Raw genomic sequence first — 24,371 nt, 5'->3', positions numbered from 1 at the left:
TGTATGCCATGTGTAATTTATAAATTGATTAATATAAAATATAAAATCTATAATAAGTTTTATTTACAAGATGTAAATAGAAGACTCTTTGTTGCAGTGCGTACTGACTTGCAAAAATTTAGGCGAATGAATTAGAATTTTTGGTATTGCTTGTTCTAAGCTCTGAGAAGCCAAAAATACAATAATCTTCGTTCAAGCCATTGGTCTCGTTAATTCACTTCATCTTTTACTAGTTACTCTGTATCCTCCTGCCTTTGCATTTGGGGCATCTCTTGTGAGCGCTTGTCAGACTGGGAGCAATCCTGGTCCATCATTTTACTCTAAAATGTAAAATGATTTATGTCATTCATTTAAATTAATTTTTGAATACTTTTAATGTTGTATTTTTTAATATAAAAAATATAAGAGAATGTAATATTAAATCTAGTCTATCTTTAGTGTTCATCAGGGAATGATCAACATGATACTCATCATTCCTTTTGAGATTGGACCATTCAAATGTAAATTTATTCTATTTTATATTTAGTAAAATAAAATTTATAAAAAATATAACAAATTTTAACAAATTTGTTCATTATCAATTTAATCAATACAGATTTAATATTAAATTTTTTTATAATTTTACAATTTAACCATCTAAATAAACTTCGTACAATTCAGATATAATTTGAATAATCTAATTTAATATTAAAAATTTATAAATTAACCATTTTAAATGTGCTTTGGATAATCCAGAATTATTTTTAAATTTTTTTATATTTTTATATTAATAAATACGATATTAAAAATATTTAAAAATTAATTTAAATAAGTGACAAATATCATTTTAATGTTTTATAGTCTTAGCCTGGTGCTCATCAATGCACACGCGCATCCTCACTTGTATTTTTTTCATTTATTAATGAAATCCGGCCTTTCCAAGTTAATTGTAATCATCATGTAGAGGACATGGATACTATTTGAAGCCTCAAAATTAAAGACAAGCTAAGTCCAACTAATGATTTCAATATTCCAGATTTTAACTTTAAATTAAATTATGATCGATTATCTGATAATATATTTTTTTTAAAATGTAGCATTTTACTATAAAAATGCATCGCAAATATAGTTTTTAAAGCTCTTTTTTTTTTCCTAATGCCAACAAATTGTAGTTGACTTATTATAATTAATTTAGATCATTGTATAAATTTTTTATAAAAAAATTTAAATAAAATTAGAAAATATTTAAATATTTTGATCTATTATGTAAAAATATAATATAAAAGGAAACTAAAATAAACATACTATTAATATAAACTAGAAAATTATAAAAAATTTTAAATTCAGAAAATTTAAATTGTACTACCTCCATTCAAATTTATAAGGTACTTAAGACAAAATTATGCAGATGAATAAAGTTAGTTAAATGTACTTTACAATTTAATTTTTTTAAAATAGAAATATAAACTTCTAAAAAGCCTTTCATTTAATAATATATTCATGAAAGAATATTAAGGAGAGAGAAAATATTAAGGTAAAGGTAATATTAAAAAAAGCATAATGAATAAAAATATATTTTTATTAAAAGTATCTTATATTTTAAAATGTTAAATTTTTTTAAAAATAATTTATAAATTAAATATGAGGAAATATATAAGTTGGTTAGAAAAAGAATGCTATAAAGATTTTGACTTATTCTAAGGACATAACATGAGTCTGTTTGTTTAAAATTTAAAAATAAATAATTTTTTAATAGTCTAAATAACTTATAAAAAGACATTTATTTTATAAAAATTTTATTAAAAATTAAATATTATTTTATATTAATTATAATAATAAAAATTGATTATTAATTTATTATTTTTAAATTTTATAAATATATTCCTTAATTTTTGTTTTATAAAAATAATTTATTATTATATTGTTTTAAAATTTTATAATATATTTGTGTATTAGGTCTTTTTTTCTTTCTCATCTATCATATTATTATTTTTAAATTACTCAAAATAAATTTTTAAAATAATTAAAAATATTATATTTTTTATATTTTGATTTTTTAAAAAAATTTAAGCACGATAGATTCTTTTTAAAAAATAAGTAATTTTTTATGAAATAAAATAAAATAAATGAGAACAAAATAAAAAATTATTTGAACTTAAAAAATTGTAAAAAAATTAGAATTTAAATAATTCAAATTAAATAAGGAGGATGGATGTATTGAATAATTGTTTTTCATCATGACCACAGTTAATATTATTTGTAAATAAAAAATAAGATCGAGTAGTTAGTTTATAATAAAATAATTTTTTCAAACTTTATTTTATGTTGATTGATTTATTATAATCAAATCAAATCGATCAATTATTATTAACATTAATTTTTGTGCATTTATTTTGATTAAAACGATAATGACAAAGTTTTCTTCAAAATTAGTATGCTAACCAGCAACCAGGTCCGGATGACCAGCGCAAACATTTGCCCTAATTCATTCATTTAAAACGACGCCGACTTCAATCACCAGTCACTCTCCACTATACTATTCCTTTACCTTCACTCCTCCCGCCACCCACTCGTAAAAACTAGCACAGTCAAACTCGTTGCCGGAGCTATCAGATTGACGTCGGCGACAAGAAGGCAGGCATCTGTATTGAAATAAAACCGCCGTCGGCGTAGGTGCCACAGGTCACCTCCTCTAGCCTCCGGCTATCCTCTTCCACGCGCGGCAAGCCTTGAGATGAAGGTGGCTCCATACGCATAGAAACAGAAGCAATGGGAAACTTTTTCTGTGCGCCAATCTTTTTGTATGTTGCTCTCTTTGTCAATAAAGTGATTCGCCATCATTATTTACTCGTGAGCGTGTAGGCGGTCTAAGTTCCTGTGAACGAGTTTTTCTCGCTCCTCTGAACATTTTTTTCGGAGCAGCTCGTTCTCTCTTTTCTCCCATGGAACTAGAGAAGGTAAGCCCTGAGTCCTTTCTCATAATTGAAGGAAGGTGATTTTTGTTGTATGTTTCTTTGTTGGATGATAATATGTGGGTTGAGCGAGGGTAGACACTATAGCAGATGATTGGTCTCGAGTGTGGTGGATTTGACTCTTAGCATGAATATGTTTTTCGAGGACTTGAATGCTTGTGTGTTCTGTAGTATTGTCTGATGTGTACGCCAAGTGCTTGTCAAATTGCTTAAAGGAGAAACTCAATTTAATTATATGCCTAGTCATTTATAATTGTAATTTTTTCTTGGTTTTAATCGTATGACATTCATTCTCCTTATTTACTTGAAAGTGTCAAAGTGGTATCCTTATTTGAATCTTGTTAGATTCCCAATATGATGCTAAATGCTAGTTTAGATATTAAATTATTTTTATCTTCAACTGAGTTTACTAAAGTGATGTGAGTCTTGAATGAAAACTAAGTCTGGTTGACTACGGTGAATGCTGTTTAATGTTAATATAGAAGCCTACTTTTTTTGCTGTCAGAAATAGGGTGAAATGCTTGGTGCGTGACAATCCTTGATCACTTGCATCAGATTGACCAGTCTTTGATGTTATTACATGACATGTTTATGCATGAGAGTTGTCCATGGCTTCCATTTTTTTTTACTGGCACTTGCTCTAGTTAAGTAAATGAATCAATGTTAAAGACACATTTGATGAGGTTTTTGATTTTTGGAAACATCCATTGAAGTACCTTTACTATGTCAAAAGCGCTGTAGTAAGTTGGGCTTCGAGTTTTTCTTTAATCCAATGAGTAGTTTCTTTCATAGGTAAGCCTGCATTATTTTGCATGGCAAGTTTTATTCCTTTTTATTGTATGGTTTTGCTATTTTAGTTGTAGCTCAGAGTCACAAGCAGGATTCCCCACCCTAGTATAGGATACATCAGATGATAGTAAATGAAAGCAGAGCTCTCCCTATTGTATTGCTGTTGGTGCTGCAGAAATTATTCGACGTTCTATTTTTAGTGGACACCAGCCAAAATTGCTGTAGAAAATTTCAAGTGATTCAATTAAGAAATTGAAGTCACTCAGTATGGATTTGGCATTTAATTTGGTTTGTATTCTTCCATTGAATGTAGTAGTAGTTGAGTTCAATGGTGTAATGAAATATAAATCTAGCAATCCTTTTAGGGTTATGATATGAGATTTGTCTTTGTACCTGTGCCAGTCACAGGCATGTTCTAAATAATGCCTGGAATTAATGATATATTATAATTGTGTTATGATATGATATTTGTCTTTGTACGTATGCCAGTCACAGATCCAGATTCTGGTGTGTGACACGACCCAAAATCTTTTCCCCCTGGGCTCTGAATTTACTGTTGCTTAGTATTGAAATTTTTGTGGGCAATATTTTAAAGGAGCTGTGCAGTAGATATAACGATGGTGAGCTGCTATTCTACTGTGGGGTCACCTATTTCTAACGTTGTGAATGGATTTGATATCCAGGCCTCTCTTTTTAAAAATGTGGTTCATCGATCAGATGCTGGATTAATTGTGTCCGAAATCAAGCATGATGAGAAACATATTCAACTTAAGAAAAGGTATTTCTTTCTTTCCTTAATTTGTTTTAATGCTAATTATCCCCTTCTCACTCTGACTAGTAATTTGATCCGGTGTAGGTGGTTGTTGGGCATTGCTGCTACAAAATCTGATCAAAAGCGCTTCAAGAAGTCTGAGTTTTTAAAAGATAGGTTTTTGCATGAGTCCTTGCTTAGGGAAGATGATGTAAATATTTCCTTATTCTCTGCCACCTACATATTCCATTGATTCCGCTTTACTTTACACAAGCCAATAGTATGCTCCATCAAAGTATGTTCTAAAGAATATACCTGAACAAAAAGCATGTTCTAAATAATGCCTGGAATTAACGATATATTATAACTGCGTTATAAAATTTGCATTGTAATGCATCATGTTCTTCGTTTGAATTTTTGGTGGATTGCTGGTGTATGAGCAGTGTAACACCTCCAGCTATGCAGGTGGTTTGGCTTTTTATCATGTGGGGAACGTGACATGTTGACATGTTATAGAAAATTGTAAATAATTACTTTTAGTGTCAGTTAAATTTACTCTCTTAATCCTTGGGGGTGTGCTGATAGCTGTCACATATTTAGTCTTTTAGTTGGTAGAAGTTCTCAGCGTTATTTAAATCCCTAGATAGTTTGATATATAAACTTTCAATTGAGGCCTATACATTCTTTAGCTTGAATGAATTCTTCATATGAAGTTATTGAAGTTTTTACCTCAGAAAGGAAGTGGATATTTGTTCCCACACACTCTACCTTCTAGTTTACTGAGATATTCTCCTTCTATAGGCTGTCTTGAAGTTTGATGGTTTATCCATAAATAGTAGATATTCTTGTAGCATAGCATTTTCATTCTTTCACTAGTTCTAGTGTCAATAACCGATGCATATGGATTTACCCCTTCACAAACTTCTCTGCTATCTACATAACATGGGCTGATTGAAAGTAAAGATATGGGCACATTTGATTGCTAAAAAGAATGGAAATAGAATTGATTAAAAAAATTAAAAAAAATGAATTGAAACGCCCTCCTCTCATGGTAGCATGATAAAATCCAATATTACATACCATAAATGTGGGAATTATCACATCCTCCACAAACTTCATGAATCATGATTCTTAACCTCATGAATAGAGTTGGGAAACGGGCGGGCCCGGCCCTTATGGGCCCGACCCTTAAGGGCCCAATTTCCTTAAAATGCCTCATTTTTTAAAACCCGGCCCTTATATAAAGGCTTAGGGCTAGGCTCGTAAGCCCTTATTAATATTTTTTTATTTTTTAAAATTTTAAAAAATTAAAATTTTTAATTATAATATTTCATATATTTTTAAAAAATACAAATTATAATGTTTAAAAATTAAAAATAAATAATAGAAATTCTAATTTTAAAATTTAAAGTATAAACATATATTTTAAAGTTTAAATTCAATTTAAAGATTAAAACTATTTTATTTTTTTAAGGGGAAAATAAAAATAGGCTTAAAAGGGCTACCCGAGGCAGATGCTGTTTTTTCAGGGCTTACTAGGGCCAGGCTTGAAAGCTTGATTTCCTTAAAAAATGTTATTTTTTTCAAGCCCAAACTCTTATAAAAATGGGCTTAAATGGGCGGCACTCTAGGCCTGGCCCTTATTCCCGACTCTACTCATGAACTAAATTACCCTTCCCTCTTATAAACATGGTTGACTTATCTTCCCTTCACATTTTGCTTATTATCTTTTCCCTTTATTTTTTTTAATCCATTCTGTTCTCATCTTTTCTAGTAACCAAATAGGCCCTATGTTTGTTACCACCAGTCATATCAGACAGGAAGACACAATGTGATGCTTCAAACTGCACGGACACTATAATAATTATTCTTCTGTTGTGTAGTAACTAGCAAAGATCACTGACGTTTCTGGTATGTAAAGATATGTAATGAAATTCTTAAAATTGACGATATTTTCTTTCCATTGAATGTTTTCTTCACCTGTTCAATATTTCTTAATGGTTATCAAGGTTACTTTGTGCTTTTGTAGATTTGCTTTGGTTTTGTATTCGTTATGAGATTATACAATTTGTCTTTCCTGAGAGCCTTCTATTTCTTCCTTCATTATTTTCAATTGATCTATTAAAATAATATTTATAAGGTACTCAAATTGAGAAAGCTTAAAAATATGGTAGCATGAATTCATATGTTCATATATTTATAATTACTAGTATGGTATTTTTTTTCTTTGCTTCTTGATTTGGATTAATTCTGTCCTTTTGGAGTAAATCTGTGTTCTTTGTTAAACCTGTAAACATTCTTATTGTATACATGTGCAACTGTTTTGAATAGAAGCAGGCTTCAAAACTTCAAAGCTATTTAGAAATTTCTTGCTAATTTCCGATAGATAAACTTGGAAACCTTTCTCTTGTTCTTTACTATAACCAATCTTTCACTGGCTGAGTTTCTGAATTAAGAGGTTTACTTCTTTATGACTATGTTATATATGCTTTATAATCCAAAAATATTTTCTAATGGGATTCTAACAACTATTTCAGATATTTTATGAATCAGCAAGAACTTATGTTGAAGGTATCTTTGGGGAATGCCATATTGAACGAGAATTTAATGTTATTCAGGATGAGATGTTATCTGTTGACATAGCCATCATTAAGAGGATGATATCATGCCTGGATATGATGACCACCAAAGGCCTATATCTTCTTGCCATGATAATTACTGGTGGTTCAGTCAAGTTTGAGAAAACTCGTTGCAAATTGAAGAAGATTGTCAAGAGTTTTCTTTCAAATGCTCTTGGCAACCAAAACCATAATTGTTCCCAACTGGAAATTTTCAAACAGCTTTTTGGACTTATCAATAATCAACAGCATTTTCGACATAATTGCAAACCCTTATCTGCTTCAAGATCCCAATATAAACATTGTGCCATAAAAAAGGTATTGGATGGCTTAAATCACTTTCCCCATCAAACCCTGATGGCAATGCGAAGAAAGCTTAGGGGAGTGAAAGCAACCATGCCTCAGTTACGGACTAGCAGAAAGGGATGGAGACAAAGAAAATTGGTGGGTGAAGTAGTGAGGAATATGATTATGAAATGCTTTCTCAGCTTGATGAAGGAGATGAACTACAAGAGCCCTTAGCCAGAGCAATGGCGGTAGCTGACTTATCACTTAAACTTGTGACACATCGTAATGGTATATTTTCAGAGGAATTTTACCAATTCTCATCTGGAGTAAAGTCCTTGCAGAATGATATTATGAAAGCTATATGGTTAGTTGAAAAAGAAGTGGGAATACAAGAGCTGAGAAATTTGCAGATCCTTTTAGAACCAAAGGCTAAAGTATCAAATAAGATACTACGGCCAGCTTTTACAGAATTGTTGACTGAATTTCTTTTCGAGTGTGATGATGTGGAGAGAATACCAAAGAGTCTATTTAAGATCTTAGATTTCATTAACGGGACTTCGGGTGTTAAACCTCTTCAATTGTTACAGGAGAAGAAGGAGAAAATTGAAGAAGAGGTTGATTGCATATTAAGTGTCAGTGCTCAGACAAAACAAATTGTTTTGGATTTGTTGCCTGACTATGGGTTTGAGGAAGATTTTGCTGATGCATATGTGGAACAATTAGAAGAAAGTGAAGATGACTATGATGATTGTCCAGTAGGGGAAAATAGACACGTCATAAATGGCAACTGTGATTCAATGGATTCAAAATACAAATCAGAAAGTATTGGGCAGTTTGTACCCTTTGGTTTCAATCCAGCTTCCTCTATGGCTGGCGAGAGAAATTGCAATTCTTCAACAGTTTCACCTGAGAGAGTGTTAGGTGAAAATTTTGTTAAAAGACATAATTTGATTGAATGTAATGCTGGGATGGATCCGGGAAACGTAGCAACAAATTTTTCATGTGAGGCAGCAGAACCGGAGCCAACAAAGAACATGAGAGAGAACCAATACCTTACCATTCAAGATGCTTGTGATGAGACAAGTCTGCTTACTCATAAACTTATAGGTCGTGTGTTGTGGGAGTTTGCTAAATTTGAAGGCCTGAATCTAAATGCGAGTCAGAGTTTATACTTGAGAGGTGATAATGATACTAAAGATGCGAAAGGTATTATCAGTTTCTGATTTTCTACCATTTTGCCTGTTATAAAAGACTGAAATATTTTATCATAAATCTTGAATATTCCCTACTCACTACTCAGTATTTACATACTGCTATTGCATGTCATTGTATTTGAAATTTTGGTTTATGTCATAATTGTTTTGGATATGTAACTCCTTTCTGCACAAGTAAATTGTAATTGTCAGTCCACGGGTTCCTGTTTTTACTGCATAAAGTGACCTTTGACAAGGTAGTATGTAATGTCAAGATTATATGTATTTTATACACACACACACACACACACACAACATCTACAGCAATCAATATTTTATCATAGGGAGTAATATTCTGTGATTCAACAGAGGATTTAAAGTAGTATCTTGTTCTTGTATAACAATTGACGTTTGTAAAATTAGTTGACCATTTGTATGTAATAAAGTAATGTTTTTTCTAATTTAGAAGTATACTTTACAATTATCTTATGACCTATTAATGGAGTACAAGACAAATGATGGATTGATGTAAACTTATGCATGATTATTTATGATTAGAACTTTTAACCCAATGGTGGATTTTGTTAGAAACTTTTCCTATAAAAAGTTATTTAAGGAAGTAAGACTAATTCTTATTGCTGCAAGTCTCAATTGTCTATGCTCATTTAAATAGGATTGAAGAAAATTGTTATTTTATGTCTATGCATATCAATACGTATCAGTTATATCTTAAGTTCCATGATGATAACATTGCGTTGGTGTAAAATTAAAATGTAGATTTAGCAAGTTACATACTTCAAACAAACATCTTAGTGGTTATTGTTTGAGTTTCTTACTCTGAACACACGTCTGACTGCAATACTTGTATTCATATGGTTAACATGGTTTCTAATGTTCAATTTCATGCACTAGCAGCAGAACAGTCATCATCATCTGAAAAAGACGCCAGAAATTCAGCTATTGTTCGTATAGTAAAAGAGCTGGTCCCTTCCTTTTCAGATAGGTAATTTTGACTTTGCTTCTTTCCCCTAGTAGATTCATCTATGCTGGTCTAATTATAGGATTATCTGTAAATGGTGTGGATTTGTGTTTCCTGTTGATTCTTGCTTGAAAATTTCTATCTCTTTGCAACTTGTGGAGGGCAATTCCGATTCAAATTCAACTTATTACATTCTTTGATAAGAATTTTCACAATATAGATATTTGTTGATTTATAAAATTCAACTGTAAAAAAGTGAAGCTTTTAAATCTCCGTTCTTTCACCGTCTTTCTTTGTTTGTTTGTTTTTGGCTGAAAATCTCAAGTATGTTGTCCATTGCCAATTACAGTGCCATGGAAAGACTGAAGATATTGATTGACTCATGATAATGTTCTTCAGTCCCAGATTATAAGGGGGTCAACAGGGGAACGGCGTTTTGAAATACTTTCAGCTATGTATTAGCCTCATCAAGTGGTGAGGTTTTAGCAAGCTCGCTCTTTGCCTTGCTCATCCCTAAGGAATTTCCATGTAAGGGGATCTTGATCAGTTGCAAAATACTATGATAATCACTTTGAAAGTCAAGTCCAGCAAAGAAAAAACTACGGTATGTTTATATGATGGATTTTTTTTACTAAATGTATCATTTGCCTACGTGTGTGATTCTGTGGCCAAGCTGTTTGTAACTTAAAATGTTGTTGCATATTTTAATGAATTGTACCTTTTCCCCCTTCTATTTGTGTGTTTTTTTTCCCCCACCAAAGACAAGCATTTGATATAATTAATAATGTATTTGATATATGACGTTGGAGATTGGATTTCCCTATGTAAGAAAGTAAAAGCAGAATACTGAGATAGTTTCGATCATCACTTAGTAAGTTCAATGCCTGCCCTTTCAACGTATTGGCGTTATAATAGTTCAGCTACTCTTTAGTTTCATTTGACCTAAACCGTGGTTGTCTAGTTAGGACACTTACTAGTCGCCATCATGTGAAATATTTTTACTCCCCAACTCTAAATCTTATATGTTAGTCCATATTATGAGATTTCTGACGCTGGATTTATGCATTTTTATCAGGAGTTGATGCAGGAGATGGAGAGGCATTTTGGATCAGAAAGCAGAGATTTTAGTACATTTACACGCGACCAGTATTTGGCAGGAAAGATGGTGATAGAAACAGGAAGTTACATGATTTCCCTCGTAAAGTCACACGGGGATGCGTTCCCATCAAGTTGATGAAACAAACTCTTGCGATCCAAGTGCCCTTGAGGTGATAGGACATGATTTCGGCCGAGCCAAGTGCTATGTTTGTGTGTTTTGGCATAATCATGAGCACTTCTGCAAAGAAAAAGTGTAATCCCGGGCAAGTAACCTCAGACTTGGATTCCCTATGGTGGCTAAATCCAGGCAGTGCTCAAATGCTGTTATAAAGTTAAAATATTTTAAATATAACTTTTAGTCCTTGAATTTTTCCTCAATTATCAATTTAATCATTCACCTTTAACTTGGAACAGTGTAGTCTTTATAGTTTCTTGACTCAAAACAGTTCAATTTTTATAGCTTATTGACTTGAAATAACTATAATTCCTTAATTTTTTTTCCCTTTTGAGTCAAAGTTTAAGAATGAAATTGATAATTAATTTAGTGAGTTTAGGGCTTAGGAACTAGAAGTTATATTTTTTGGAATTAACTTTTCCATCTCTAGTACCCAGCGCCTGAGCATTTGACTTATTTTGACACTTGGGGAATCCAAATCCTTGTAACCTTTGTGATAGTGTTGAAACGCTATAGAGGTAGGTTGCTGCAGTCAACACTGAGAAGAGCTTTTTGAAATGTTGGCGCATCATCAGAGATTCTGAGGTGCTTGTTTGGAAGATTGTTGTTGTCAGTGGATTTTTTTCTTCCTTTTGTTCATTTTTTAAATGACAGGCAGGGCTAAGAGCTGAACTTGGGGGGGGGGGGAATCTCCGAATTCTTATGAGGAGAAACAGTAGCAATAATCGGTGGAATTTTTTCTTGGGGCAGTCCTTGTATTCTTCATCATGAGTACCCCTGGCTTTATTATTGTGATGTTACTTTTAGTGATGAAATTTTAAACCCTGGGGTTTGGATGAAATGATTTGTGCTTGATTGATGATAAGGTGAATAGAATTCTATTCCATTAATCTATTGTTTCAACAATTGATTCAGTTATCAAATAAGTTTGCTCGGGAGAATTTATTCATTGAACTTTATTAAAATTTTGACTCAAAAGTTTAGGAGTGTAGTAGAACAAACTTTGCATTCTAGTGATTAATTTTAATTGACTTGATAGCACCAAAACCAAAACGAACACAGACTGCTATACATACAAGGTGGTTATTTAATTTTATAATGCATAATTAATCAAAAAATTGCTGGTAGTAATTAAGTTATTTTTAGTTCCAAACTTTATTCATTAGACTCTTCAAAATTTAAGGTAAAATATCTTTTTTCAAATGGAATATAACGTCATTAACAATTTATTTATTTATATCAAATAAAAAGGCACTAGGAGTGATCTAGGGTTTGAAAAGTGGATTGTTTAGCAGGAACCCCCGGGTTTATAACTATATTTTTGGACCAAACTTACAAGACGCTTAAGTTCCATTTGTTTAAAATTAAAAAAAAAAACTGATTTTTTAGATAGTTTAAATATTTTACAAAAAAATTATTTTGTAGAAATTTAAAAAAACAGATATTATTGTGTTTAGTTAGAATAATAAAAATGTGATTATTAATTAATTATTTTTAAATTTTATGACATCTTTTTTACTTTTTATTTTATAAAAATAATTTATTATTATATTTTTCTAAAATTTTATGATATTTTTCCATATCTTATCTCTTCAAAACATTTTTTTTCATCTATTACATTAGATTATTTTTAAAAGTTACTCAAAATAACTTCTTAAAATAATAATAAAATTTGCCTTTTTTATTGTAATTATTTTTAAAAGTTCAAACAAACATAATAAAAATTTACAAAATATACTTTTTGATAAAAAGTAATTTTTGGATAAAATAAGTTAAAACAAATGGGCCCTTGATCTCTTATAGGAAGGACTCTAAGCTTGTATCTCCCAAAAGTGATCATCCTGGATCATTTGTCATCACATTTTGGACATCTTTCAAACGCAAAAGTCCTTATGAAAAAGCTCAAAATTTTTTTTTTCATTAAAATGGGAGGGGTAGAAGTAACTTAAATTATTGGATAGTAAGCTAAAAAGTAAAATTACTTGTACAACTTTTCCTTAAGATTGAGATCAAATTACTCTAAGGAAACTTAAAATTTAGCATAATCATGCTTAACAGAGCACAGTTGTATAAAGAATGTTATATCTGTGTCAAGTTAGAACAAATATGGACTACAACATATGTAATCAAGCAAATATATCCTCTGTAAGAAATGCCTGTTCAGTGTCAATACAACTTAAAGAAGGCACTTGAAGGTGCTCATAGTTTAGTTGTCTGGAAGCTTCATATAATGCTATTCCAACACTTACAGAAAGATTCAAACATCTGACATAGGTTTCTACCATAGGGATCCGGATCATCCCGCCACCAAACGGTTCAGAGGTGCAGTCTAGCAGGGCTTCAGATGGCAAGCCACTAGTTTCAGAACCAAATAAAAGGTAGTCTCCTTTTCTGTAGGAAAACTCCTGCAAAGAAAAAAAGAAGCCAAACCAAAATTATTGTTGGCTTATAGTCAATTTCCATGACTGCATGGTTTTGTAGGTAAAAAATATATAATCATTTTAAGCAGAATAAGTAACCTTCTTTGTTCTCTTTCTTCCCAACACTTGGTTCTCCAAACCAAGAAGAAAGGAAGAGAGGGAAGGAGAGAACTCAGAAACCACACCAAAGGTGAACTGATCACATGAGAGTCATCTCAAGATCTTGTTTCAATCAATTTTTTTTCTCCCAGCAAGGCAGGAAATAGTTGAAAAGAGTCATCCATCAATCAAATGTTTATAAGTTTATGCTCCTTTTTCTGATATCAAATAAGAAAATAGAAGTAAAACAGAAATCTGTCTTTTGAATAAACATTCATTTAAAAGGGGGGGGGATCATAGATAGCGTTAAGGACGAAACCTTGGGAGCTGGGAGAATTCAGAAATGATACGCTTATCAATTAGCTAGGGCAAAAATGCATTAGAGAAAGATGCTATCATTGAAAGGAGTAAGACATTCAACATAAAAGACACTCACAGAATGAACTTTTGTTCCCCTTTTAGTAAATGCTAGTAATCGCTTTTCACCATCCTGTTCCAAACAATGGTGAATTGTGGAGTCAAAGAAAGAGCATGATGAATCTTTCTGGTATTTATCTTTGGGAATGATAATTACCCGTTGCCTGAAATAATCACGGAAATCTTCCCAAGAATCATGAACTTTAACAACCACATATCTGCAAACATGCATTAAGTTGAAAAACAAACAAGTGATGTGATTATTGCATAGTCACAAAGCAATGATGCCATCATGTTGATGTTAGAAACAAACAAGTGATGTGCTAAATATGAATAACAATGTATCCAATCATGTCAAAACAAAATTTCAAGAAGGGGGCCCTCCATATTCTGGAAACTTATAACTATATATCAATATTATTGGATAAGATTCAAGTATTATCGAGTTTAATTGGAGATAGTTATCTCAAAAATGTTTTCTGCATTTACAAGTACTTGAACTTGAGACCTGGTGTTTGAGTGGAAAATGTCCATGGCTGAAAGAATATTCTAGGAGAAACAGAAAACTATAAACATATGCCCATGGATACGGCCAGTAATCCAGTCCAGCACGCTTCAGCTTTGTATCATCCACTTGAAATCCCAATGGCTGAAAAGATAGGGAAGTACTACCATGATCAACTGGCAAATTTTTGCAATAAAGCACAAAAATGGAATACAAGCATAGATTTGATCGTAAAAGAGATTACATTTAGAAAGGCAATGCCTACCCCAACTAAATGTAGTCCAACAGCGGAGGCTGCACAAGTTCTAGCAATACATCCAGTGTTTCCTGGTATCTGCCAAGAACAATATAAATCTCAGAGCCACCTTTAGAAATTGAGGTTGTCTGCAACCCGAAGAACAAAACATGGAAACATTACAAGTCTCTAAGTGATCTAAATGATACCAGATATAATGCAGTACAGTAGAGATTTTTTAATCAACAACAATAACATTATCCCATTAGGTGGGGGCTGGCTATATAGATTGTATGATGCAATTATACTCTATCATTCATCAAGTTTTTAGAAATATTGTAAACTAAGAGGCCTCAATCAATAACTTTCAAAAGTGTTCTCTTTAGCCTTCCTCTATGCCTCTTGACAGGACTTAAAATTATCTGTTCCACTCTCTTCATAGGTGTCTCCTATAGTTTTCTTTATATATGTCCAAATCATCTCAAATTATTTTTTACCAATTTAAAATGTTTTAATCAAAGCTAAATAAAATGGATTAATAGATCCAAACTTCTGTGTCGTCCTGGTGGTATAAACATTATTGTTTAATAAATTTGAAATGCACAATCATTTCCAATCAGATTGACTCTACATAAAACTCATTGTTGTGTCAGTAATTAATCCAGAATGAAGATGATGGGTACCTAAATGGGATTGGGAACCCTACTCCAAAAGCTAACTATCAAAATGAGAGAACCAACCTACTTAAATATCTCATTGAGCATCAAATACTGCATAATGTGTGACTTAGTATCTCATACTACTAAGTCTCCGTCAGAAGCATGGATCAACCATGAAAATTGATGATGTCTATTATCAAATCTGAAATAGAGGAAATCCGAATTGCGTGGTTAGGTGCATTCTAACATGTTCAAAACCCAATCTTGCAAATTTCAGGAGCTAGAATGCTCGATGATAAGGAATTTTCTTCCCAATAGCCCTAGTATGGACGATCTGCTTTTGACTGACCCAGGAATTTGGATGATCTGAAGCATGTGCAAGCACAATATAAAACAAAGAAAAGCAACCGAAAGGAAAATTTACAAATAGCTAAGAGAAGTAACAGAAAGGAAAATTTACAAATAGCTAAGAGAAACTAACAACCTAGACTTGGATTGAAAATGTACCTGAGGAGACACCAGCACAACCTGAAGAACCTTGGAATGAGATGCCCCTCCCACCACTGCCTCGCCAACCCCCTGAGGCAAAGTACCTTGACTGTTTATCTCAGCTGCTCCATCTGTAAGCAACAAGAACGTTACACACACCGACTCATATCACATAATTAAACTCACGAAGAGAAATTAACCAGAAATCTGTATTTAGAGAAGGTTCGTAGAGAGATATGGGTGATTACTGAGATAGCAAATGGGAGAAGAGAGGCGGAGAGAGGGAAGAGATAGACGAAGAGTGTGCTTGAAGGGAACTATGTTGAAGGGACAAGAGAGACGAGAAGGTCTTGGTGAAAAATGGAAAGGGGTTGCTATATTCAGAGATTTGAGACCAGTGGAATCCATTACTGAGAGTCCGAGCTCTATCCGTTAAGCCTCCATTGCGTTCTGCTCTTGCACTAGTCTGAGCTTTGATTTCTTTTTGACAGCCTCCAACCTTTTTTATTTTAATATAAAATTAGTGATGTTAATAAAGAAAAAATTACTTTGTTCAAAAAAAAAATTACATTTAGCTCTACCAAAAAAAATTATTATCGAGAGGTTACAAAAATTTTATAAAATACTCTCAAAGTTTAAATTTTGTGCATGAAAAACTTAATTGAAGATATTGAAAATTGAGCAATGATCATTTATAATTTATAAAAAAATGAGAACTTATAATAACAAATTATAAATAATCATTATTTAATTATTAATGTCTTAGTTAATTTGTTAAAACATAGAATTTGATCTTTCAATAATAAACTTCTTTTTATAGGATTTGAATATAATTTTTCTGTTAATAAAACTCAAAGATGTTGCAAACTTAATTTTTTAAAATAAATTTATAAATTTTTAAAAATATCTTTATATAAATATCATTTTAATTTTCTTTTTCACTTAAAGATAATATTAAAAAATATTAATAAAATTTTATTTTTTAATTATCTTATATTTTAAAATAAAAAATATTTTTTAAATTGTCTTATAGAAAGTGGGTATTAGCTCACACCATTCTCAATATATTTATACATAATAGAAAAGTTCTCCAAATTAACCTACAAGCATTTATTTCAGTAAGAGGGTTATCATAATGAAAAATGTTGTGACTACTTAATCAATAATCAATCTTAAATTTTCTTTTTCTTTTTTTTTTGGGAAATAAAAGGCAATAATAAAGCCTTGAAAAGACGGAAGCTGAGTAAAATAACCGGTAAAGATAAAAGCCTACTGCCATGACCATTAAGAACTTTCAAAGGAAGGGGAAAAACCTAAAACTAAGGATAAAAAAAGATAAATAAAAAATTAAAGTTGAGTGTCAATTTTTTAAAAAAAGTACAGACAAAAAATCAAAGCCAAATTATAAAAAAAGCTAGAAATAAACATGAGACGAAAAACTAAATTAAATAGGCTAGTTCATTAGATGAACTGACAAATTAGCCTCCCTTTTAATTTGGTTTTTTGTTCAATTATTATGGGACTAACTCGATCTAACTAGGCTAACCTGATGCTAACTCGAAATAACTTGATGGATTGAATGGATTGGCTAAGTTAACATTTTTTTGGCTGTTTTTAAAAAGGGAGAGAAGTAGAGGCATAAATGACTAAATTTGAAGCTTGGAATTTGGTCTTTGCTTCTTTAGATTCCTTAACTTTGAGGCTCCATCTCTTCTCATTATCGAACTTGTTGAAGTTGAACACCTCACTATCAGTTGCTTCTCATTATTGAATTTCTTTACCATCAAACTTCTTTGCAGTTGAGTTGCTCCTTATTTTTGATGTTCTCTCCCTTTTTTTCTCAATTCAAAATATGAAAAATAAAGTTAATTCTACTTTTTCAAAAATATAGCATTGATGGCTATGGGAATCTGTTATGATTGACTTTTCATATTGCCAACTGATGCACGTCTTGCATTTTTTTTAGAGACCTACACTACTTCTTTATTTTTTTTATTTTTATTTTAATATTACTAATACCCAATCCTGCTTTTCCTTAACTTTGTTAGTATATTTTGGTACCTATACATATTTTTCCTATCTTTTAGTTCATTAGATTTTTTTATTTTATTAATATCTTCAACATTAATGATTTTTTAATTAAATATTTTTCATGATTAAATAAATATATTTTTATATATTTTAATTAAATTTTATTATTTTAATTATGAAAGATTTGATTTTGATTCGATCTCTGATTGAATCACTATTTAGATTGGTTTGATGATCAATTTAATTTTCAATACCTTGAAAATTAATACTAAGTAACAATATAATATTTCCAATACTATTAGCACTAAATTTGAGCATTGACAAAATTAGCTAAGCATAGTTTTTTTTAGAGACATTTTTTATGTTTACATAAATTTAAATTCAAGATCTTATATTTAATTTAAGTGGTTATAATTAAAGTAGTCAATTAGGGTCGACCTTATTGGCCTAGCCCTTTAAGCCTAAAAATTTAAAATTGGGCCATTACTTTAAAGTGTAAAATAATAAATTTGATTTAAAAAGATTAGCCCTTTTAAATCTGAAAATAAAAAGACTAACCCTTTTGAAGCTCATATATATATATATATATATATTAAAATTTAATATAAAAAACACTACACTAAGAGAAAACCCTAACCACTTATAAGGCTCAATAAGGAAAAGTATCAAATTATATTAATATTGATAATAATAAAAATTATTAAGACTTAGTTGACGAAATTTGCAAAATCTAATTGTTATAGGTATTGATTTTAGGATGTTTCTATTTTTTTATTAGACTTAAACTTGTTGTTGTCACGTAAATTGATTTAAATTATTTTTTTTAGATTTAATATTATGTGTAATAATTTTTTTAAAATTTTTAATTTAAAAATAAAAAAATATAGGGTTAAGGCCCTCAAAGCTCAAGCCTAGCCCTTCAACTCTGAGAATCAGAGTTCAACTATGCAAAATGGTGCCCTAAGATATAATTAAACTTAAAAGGATCATCTCATTTAAACCCTTGCTTTTTAGAACCACACTGACTTTAATTAATAGTTTTAGTTATAATATGTTCCACTATAAATAATATTGGTTAGTTGCATGATAATGAGTTTAATTTGGTGCTGACAAAAACAAGCATTTTAATCAAAGGAATTTTAATTCTAAATAACTACATCTTAATATTTTTAATTTCTATAATCCTCAATGATTAATATTTTGCGAAATGCTGGCAAAGAAAGGAAATAATAATAATATTTTGCGAAGTATGCCCTGCTTGTGCTCGCGGGCCAGCCCTTAAATCTTGACCGTTAAATACAATAAACCAACGCACAGCGGCACAGAACAAGCCAGTCAAATTGGGGGGGAGGGGGGGGACTTTAGCGTGAAATTATAAAGTCAGTGGGCCAATTTTAAGTATATCTAGCAATGGTAGGATCAAAGACTTAATTCTTATTTTGACAATTATTATCTCACCCACAGCTGCCTCGGCTTTAGTTCGGTGCGATAGGCCCTCTGTGCCCGCTTGTTCCTCCGACAAGGGAGCGTCACCGCCTATGCGCGCCATCGATCCAAGTCTACATAATCGGTCTCCGACGTTGATGATCAAGGTGGAATTATTGTTCAATACATCAGTTGTAGGAAGAGACCGGTCTTTTACCGATTAATCTTGTTCAACGAAGAAGGCGGTTAGGTACTGTATCTTACCCTCTTATCGTCAAGAAGTTTTATGCTTTTTTCTTTAGATTTGATTTCTTGCGTTTTTCGAGAATCGGATCACTATGGATTGTCTTGTTTTTGGGTGGTTAGACGATTTATTGGGGATATTGGGTTCAGTGTACTTTCTGACGCTCAAATGTTTAGCTAATTTCGGTTGTTCCTTTTTATCGTCGTTGCATTTTTTTGGTTGGACAATTATATGTTTGAATTTGATATCGGTAAGTAGTTTGAAGATTAGAGTGGGAGATGAGGAGTTAGAACAGATTGTGAACCATTAAATCACGCTGTGCAAACCTTAAGGAGTCAGAATGTCACTTTTTATACCATCACAGAAGGTTAGATTGTCTATGATGGTTTTGTCGTATGCTGGATGCTGGTTGTTTTGATCACTGAGCAATTGAATGTGTAGACTACTTAACATCTTTAGAACTAAAGCCTTTTGAATTCAAACAGTGCTTTCTTTGTTTTATTAGCCGGTCTGATTAAGAGGAATTGGTGCCATGATATCATTCTTTAGCATCTGTTGTTATTTATGCTATAATTCAGTTTCTGTTGAGCACTATTTTTCTTGATCATTTATGTTACGATGTAAGCATTGTTGTTATGTTGTATATGTTGTTAATCCAAGGTGTTAATGAATGATGGTTTCTGTTTGGTATTCGATCATAAAAAATGTTTCATTTCTGAAAATAAACAGTCATACTCAGGATTACTTGCATTGTGTAACGAGCATTCTAAACTTGATTGTCAAACAGTGTTTTGCTGCATTATTGGCTGTTTGCTGATGGATGATAGAGTGCCTCCAAGCCTTTTTGTTAATGATGGTTCATTCATGGAGAGATTCAAGCAACTTCAACAAGAGCAGGAGAAGAAAAATGAAACATTAGAGGATTCTAAACCTATTAAAATTGTGCCAGGCTCTTTGACTCCTAATCTTTCCCTTAGCAAAAAGGCCTCTGCAGACTTGAAGGCTAATACACAGAAAACATTCCAGGCTGTTTCCGGTGGTAAACTTGCATTCAGTTTAAAACAAAAGTCAAAGCTAGTGCCTCCACCTGTTAAGTTAAGTGCAGATGAAGATGAAGAAACGGATAATAGAAATGTTTCAAGTGATGCGACTCCAAAACGACAAAAGGTGGGGCATGAAGATGGCATTGAGCGGTCATCAAGACAATCTGATGATGGTAATTACATCTCTCACAATCTTTTTCCTTGTATAATGGCCTTGTAGTTAGTAAGTCTTGCAACTGCTGAGTTAGGGTACTCAAAGTAATTCTTTTTTTTTAACTATTTCTATCCTGACCTTTACTGATTAATATTCTTCATGCATTGAAGCACTTAAGAGGATCCATCCTGTCTGTGCCATGATATTGAGCTGGCTTCTGATTCTCTTCCTCTACTTCCATTTTTAATTTGTTCTCAGAATCTTTTTGTCCTTTTTTCCTTTTGTGGATTTTATTATCTACTGCTGGTATCTGGCTCATGAATGAGGATGCATTTTATGTTTTCAATATATCTTTAAGGAACTATCTTTCATGTAGTTGCCTTTGCCTCGTAGGTGACATTTGAGCAATGAATTCTGATATTCTGCACTATTGGAAGATGTTTATAAGAATTAAGGAGTTTGAATGAGATCTATGACAGTCAATATTTCAGTGTTGGTTATGGATTTGACGTCCATCATGGAAGATTAAATTTTTTAAATATTTCCAACACAATGTCTTCTAAAATTATCGTATGATGAACATCATAGAGCCTTTTTATCATTGATGAAAATGTCTTAAGCACAACATATTTTTCTACTTGAGGAAGGAAGATTTAAGGCTAAAACACTTTATGAGGAACTTGCCATTTTTATAATAGTTATGCAAAGGGAATAAGAAGGATGTGAACTTGGGTATAATGGTGCAGTATGTTTGGAACTTGCCTTGAGATATTTAGGTAAAACAAGATTAAAATATCTCATTCCTTCTCAGCTAGTTTAGGCATACAGTTGACATTGTGATATTTTGCTCCTTTACTTTCTCGTCCTGAAAATAGAGTTGTCCTCCATATGGAACAGAGTTTCATTATTGAAGAGGTATCTCGGTGTATGCGAACTTTGCTCATTGAAACTTTGTAGCAAAGAAAATAAAATATCTTGGATATTTGTCTGATGAATGCAGCTTATTCCTCAAGTTCCTATCGAGAATGGTCTATTGGCACGCCTGGTACAAGGGTAATTTGCATTCTCTTGTTCATGCTCTCGGTATTAATGAGTTTTGTAAGTGCTATGCAGCACCTCCTTCCCCAAGTGATCCTGCAGTAAAGAAAGTTGCTGAGAAACTAGCAAGTTTTGTGGCTAAAAATGGAAGGCAATTTGAGGATGTTACACGTCAAAAAAATCCTGGGGATACACCTTTCAAGTAAGCTTTTGCGAACCTTGACCATATTCAACTGCTCTTTTTCTTTTGATCTATAAATTTTCATTTTATGTAAACACATTTTTATAGGTTTTTATTTGACGAGAAATGTGATGACTACAAATATTATGAATATCTACTAGCCCAGGAGGAAAAGGCTCTATTGCATACCCGGGAATCACAGACATCACGTAATGGTTTGTATCTGAATAGATTTTCTTTTCCAAATCAAATTTTGAAGGACTTGGCTAATGTTTGAAGAATGGATAGTGGGTAGAAGCTAGGGATTTGGAATCGCTAAGGGCATAAAACACTGCGACTGATGCAAATACCATATTTATTTGACACAGTATTGAGAAAACATATGGCTCTTGTTCTCTCTTAATTCTTGGAAATTTTGTTTTCTTACCTCACTGTGAAGCATGGGAAACATTTTTATATGCAGGGGGTACAAGCTCCTCATCTTCTAGACCAACCAATGTTCCTCGGAGATCATCTCAGCAGCATTCAACTTACCAAATTCCAGCATCTGCTTTGTATGAAAGTTCTGAAGATCCTGGAGTTTATGGATCTTCAGGTCAAGCAGTGTCAGTTGGAAGTGCTGGTAAGAACTGTATCAGTTTAATTGTTCTTGGTCTGTTAACATTTTTTTACCTTTTTGATATATGTTTATCAGTCAATTTGACGAATTTGAATATGAAGTAGACAGAAATAACTAAATTTGTTTGTGTCGTAATTGGTCTAAATAAATCAAAGATTTGAGGACATGTGGGATCTTTTCAGTATTTTAAACTCTTCCCATGTGCTTGGTGTGCAATCCTCTTGATGTTTGTCATGTATATATCACTTTTAGATGAAACTAGTGGATCATCAAATGCTGATTCTTTAGCATTAATGGAGTTCTACATGAAGAAAGCTGCACAGGAAGAGAAGATGAAAAGACCTAAGCAATCTAAAGATGAGATGCCCCCTCCTGCATCTCTTCAAGGTTTGTCTTTTTCCTTGAGTTGCATACCATTCAAAAACAGTTCCTATTGCATTCTTTTGCTTTCTATGGAATATTCTTCTAATTGCTGCCCTTTGGGTGGCACAGCTTCTTCAAAAAAAGGTCATCACATGGGCGATTACATTCCCCAGGATGAACTAGAGAAGTTCTTGGCTACCTGTAATGATGCAGCAGCACAGAAAGCTGCCAAGGAGGCTGCAGAGAAGGCTAAAATTCAGGCTGATAATGTGGGCCACAAGCTTTTGTCAAAAATGGGGTGGAAAGAAGGTGTTTTTTGCTTTTCCTATTCTCTTTTCTTTCAGTCACTTGAGTTCATTTCATTCAAACGTGCTCAATTAGTTGTGGCTCAAGCTCTAGCGGTTGTATTAAGACATTCCCCCCCCCCCCCAAAACAATATGCTTATTTGTGCTTTAGTGAGTATGACATAGGAGGTAAACTAGTGAGTTATATGAATCTGCCATCCGGTTGTGTTTTCATAGAGGTCAATTTTTATGTCTCTGCGTTCTGTGAAAGTAGTTTTATGAAGTTGATTATTTCTTTTGCTAACTATTATCATCAAAATTCCAGGTGAGGGTCTGGGCAGCTCTAGGAGTGGTATTTCAGATCCCATCATGGCAGGTAATGTTAAGATGAACAACTTGGGGGTTGGTGCTAACAACCCTGGCGAGGTGACTCCTGAAGATGACATATACGAGCAGTACAAAAAGAGGATGATGCTCGGTTATCGTCACAGACCCAATCCTCTGGTACATATGGCTATTCCATTCTTTTCTGTGCAATGTCTTAGACTTGGGTCCCATAGTGTGATGTGGTTTTCTTGTTTCTGTATTGGCAGAACAATCCCCGCAAGGCTTATTACTGAACTTCCTGGATGAAGCATAAATGTTAATCTTGTGTTGGACGACGGTGTGTTGGTCATTCTGTGGTGTGCTTCCACCTGCAGGGCGATTTTTTGCCCCTTAATTTTTTATTCGTCTAGGTGAAATTGTTCTCTTTTATTATAATTACCCTTCAGCAAAGAAAGAACTGTGTTAGAATTTTTATTTAATCTTTTATTTGTCTTGTGGTACATTTGCATGCTATTTATGGAGAAGGGATTTGGCTGTGTTTCATGTCGATAATTAAGCGTGTTTCTTAGTTAATAAACAAGTAAATGTATTAGGCGAATATTATCCAAAGCAAAATGGAGTATTGGTGTATTTTACATGATTGCGTTCCAAAAGGCTATTTTGTCTATTTCATAAATGGCTTAACCTAGATTGAGCCATTTATGAAATTTAAAGGTTTACAATTTCGGAGCTGCTAAATTTTCACAATTGTAAGTTTATTATAAGCATATGGAGGAAGTAAAATCTCGTGAGCTATTATTCATTAATTTGTGAATGCTCGGATTTATTTTCCATTCACCATCACTACTTTTTTTAAGTAAGTATAAGGAGGCGGCTTTACTGACAGCACATTCTCCTGAAGTGCTGAGAGCAATGGAGATAGGGGTTGAGGTTCTAACATCCAATCACGTGCCCGAGTGACTGAAAGTTTCTAGACTTATGTTAGCTTTAGTTGT

The 24,371-nt window shown here is 32.4% G+C and overlaps 3 protein-coding genes across 6 annotated transcripts; 2 read left to right on the top strand and 1 right to left on the bottom strand.

Annotated features, from left to right (window-relative positions):
- The first annotated feature begins 2,688 nt into the window (after positions 1–2,688).
- Positions 2,689–11,145, top strand: LOC129315818 (uncharacterized). Its single transcript, XM_054959891.1, is given in 8 exon segments — positions 2,689–2,936; positions 4,424–4,518; positions 4,597–4,702; positions 7,029–7,565; positions 7,568–8,603; positions 9,503–9,593; positions 9,919–10,173; positions 10,645–11,145. Coding segments are annotated over 7 exon segments (1,917 nt in total). The 5' UTR covers positions 2,689–2,921; the 3' UTR covers positions 9,956–10,173; positions 10,645–11,145.
- Positions 11,146–12,856: 1,711 nt separating this feature from the next.
- LOC129315789 (uncharacterized) lies at positions 12,857–16,143 on the bottom strand. Of its 3 annotated transcripts, XR_008594595.1 has the most exons (8): positions 15,915–16,143; positions 15,685–15,797; positions 14,528–14,617; positions 14,369–14,427; positions 13,936–13,996; positions 13,798–13,851; positions 13,362–13,579; positions 13,111–13,247 (listed from the first exon to the last, which is right to left on the bottom strand). XR_008594595.1 is itself a non-coding variant. In XM_054959840.1 (7 exons), exons 1-7 carry the CDS (start codon positions 16,072–16,074, stop codon positions 12,969–12,971), a joined length of 816 nt encoding a protein of 271 aa, XP_054815815.1. In that variant the 5' UTR covers positions 16,075–16,143; the 3' UTR covers positions 12,857–12,968. The 3 variants fall into 3 exon arrangements, 2 of the variants coding, with proteins under 2 accessions (XP_054815815.1, XP_054815816.1); XM_054959840.1 differs by lacking the exon at positions 13,362–13,579 and having other exon boundaries at positions 12,857–13,247; XM_054959841.1 differs by lacking the exon at positions 13,362–13,579 and having other exon boundaries at positions 12,857–13,247; positions 14,549–14,617.
- A 3,008-nt stretch (positions 16,144–19,151) lies between these two features.
- LOC129315966 (SURP and G-patch domain-containing protein 1-like protein) lies at positions 19,152–24,011 on the top strand. Of its 2 annotated transcripts, none has more exons than XM_054960155.1 (9): positions 19,152–19,372; positions 20,154–20,582; positions 21,677–21,803; positions 21,891–21,991; positions 22,246–22,404; positions 22,654–22,788; positions 22,894–23,073; positions 23,375–23,553; positions 23,643–24,011. In XM_054960155.1, exons 2-9 carry the CDS (start codon positions 20,183–20,185, stop codon positions 23,667–23,669), a joined length of 1,308 nt encoding a protein of 435 aa, XP_054816130.1. In that variant the 5' UTR covers positions 19,152–19,372; positions 20,154–20,182; the 3' UTR covers positions 23,670–24,011. The 2 variants fall into 2 exon arrangements, with proteins under 2 accessions (XP_054816130.1, XP_054816129.1); XM_054960154.1 differs by having other exon boundaries at positions 19,154–19,372; positions 21,891–21,997.
- Positions 24,012–24,371: the final 360 nt, after the last annotated feature.

The sequence above is a fragment of the Prosopis cineraria genome, unplaced genomic scaffold (genome assembly GCF_029017545.1).
Source record: "Prosopis cineraria cultivar Desert tree isolate PC_DT_omini unplaced genomic scaffold, ASM2901754v1 PC7, whole genome shotgun sequence".
Lineage (NCBI taxonomy): Eukaryota > Viridiplantae > Streptophyta > Magnoliopsida > Fabales > Fabaceae > Prosopis > Prosopis cineraria.
The sequence above is the reverse complement of the archived record's forward strand: the minus strand, read 5'-3'. Positions and strand labels throughout refer to the sequence as shown.

Bases quoted from the DNA above. Each gene is read 5' to 3' on its own strand.
- LOC129315966 (XM_054960154.1), top strand. From the start codon at position 20,183: ATGGATGATAGAGTGCCTCCAAGCCTTTTTGTTAATGATGGTTCATTC. The intron at 21,804-21,890 runs GTAAGCTTTTGC...ACATTTTTATAG, and splicing joins CCTGGGGATACACCTTTCAA to GTTTTTATTTGACGAGAAAT. The intron at 22,405-22,653 runs GTAAGAACTGTA...TATCACTTTTAG, and splicing joins AGTGTCAGTTGGAAGTGCTG to ATGAAACTAGTGGATCATCA.
- LOC129315789 (XM_054959840.1), bottom strand. From the start codon at position 16,074: ATGGATTCCACTGGTCTCAAATCTCTGAATATAGCAACCCCTTTCCAT. The intron at 13,852-13,935 runs GTAATTATCATT...TGTTTGGAACAG, and splicing joins GTGATTATTTCAGGCAACGG to GATGGTGAAAAGCGATTACT. The intron at 13,248-13,797 runs GTGAGTGTCTTT...TTTTCTTTGCAG, and splicing joins GGGGAACAAAAGTTCATTCT to GAGTTTTCCTACAGAAAAGG.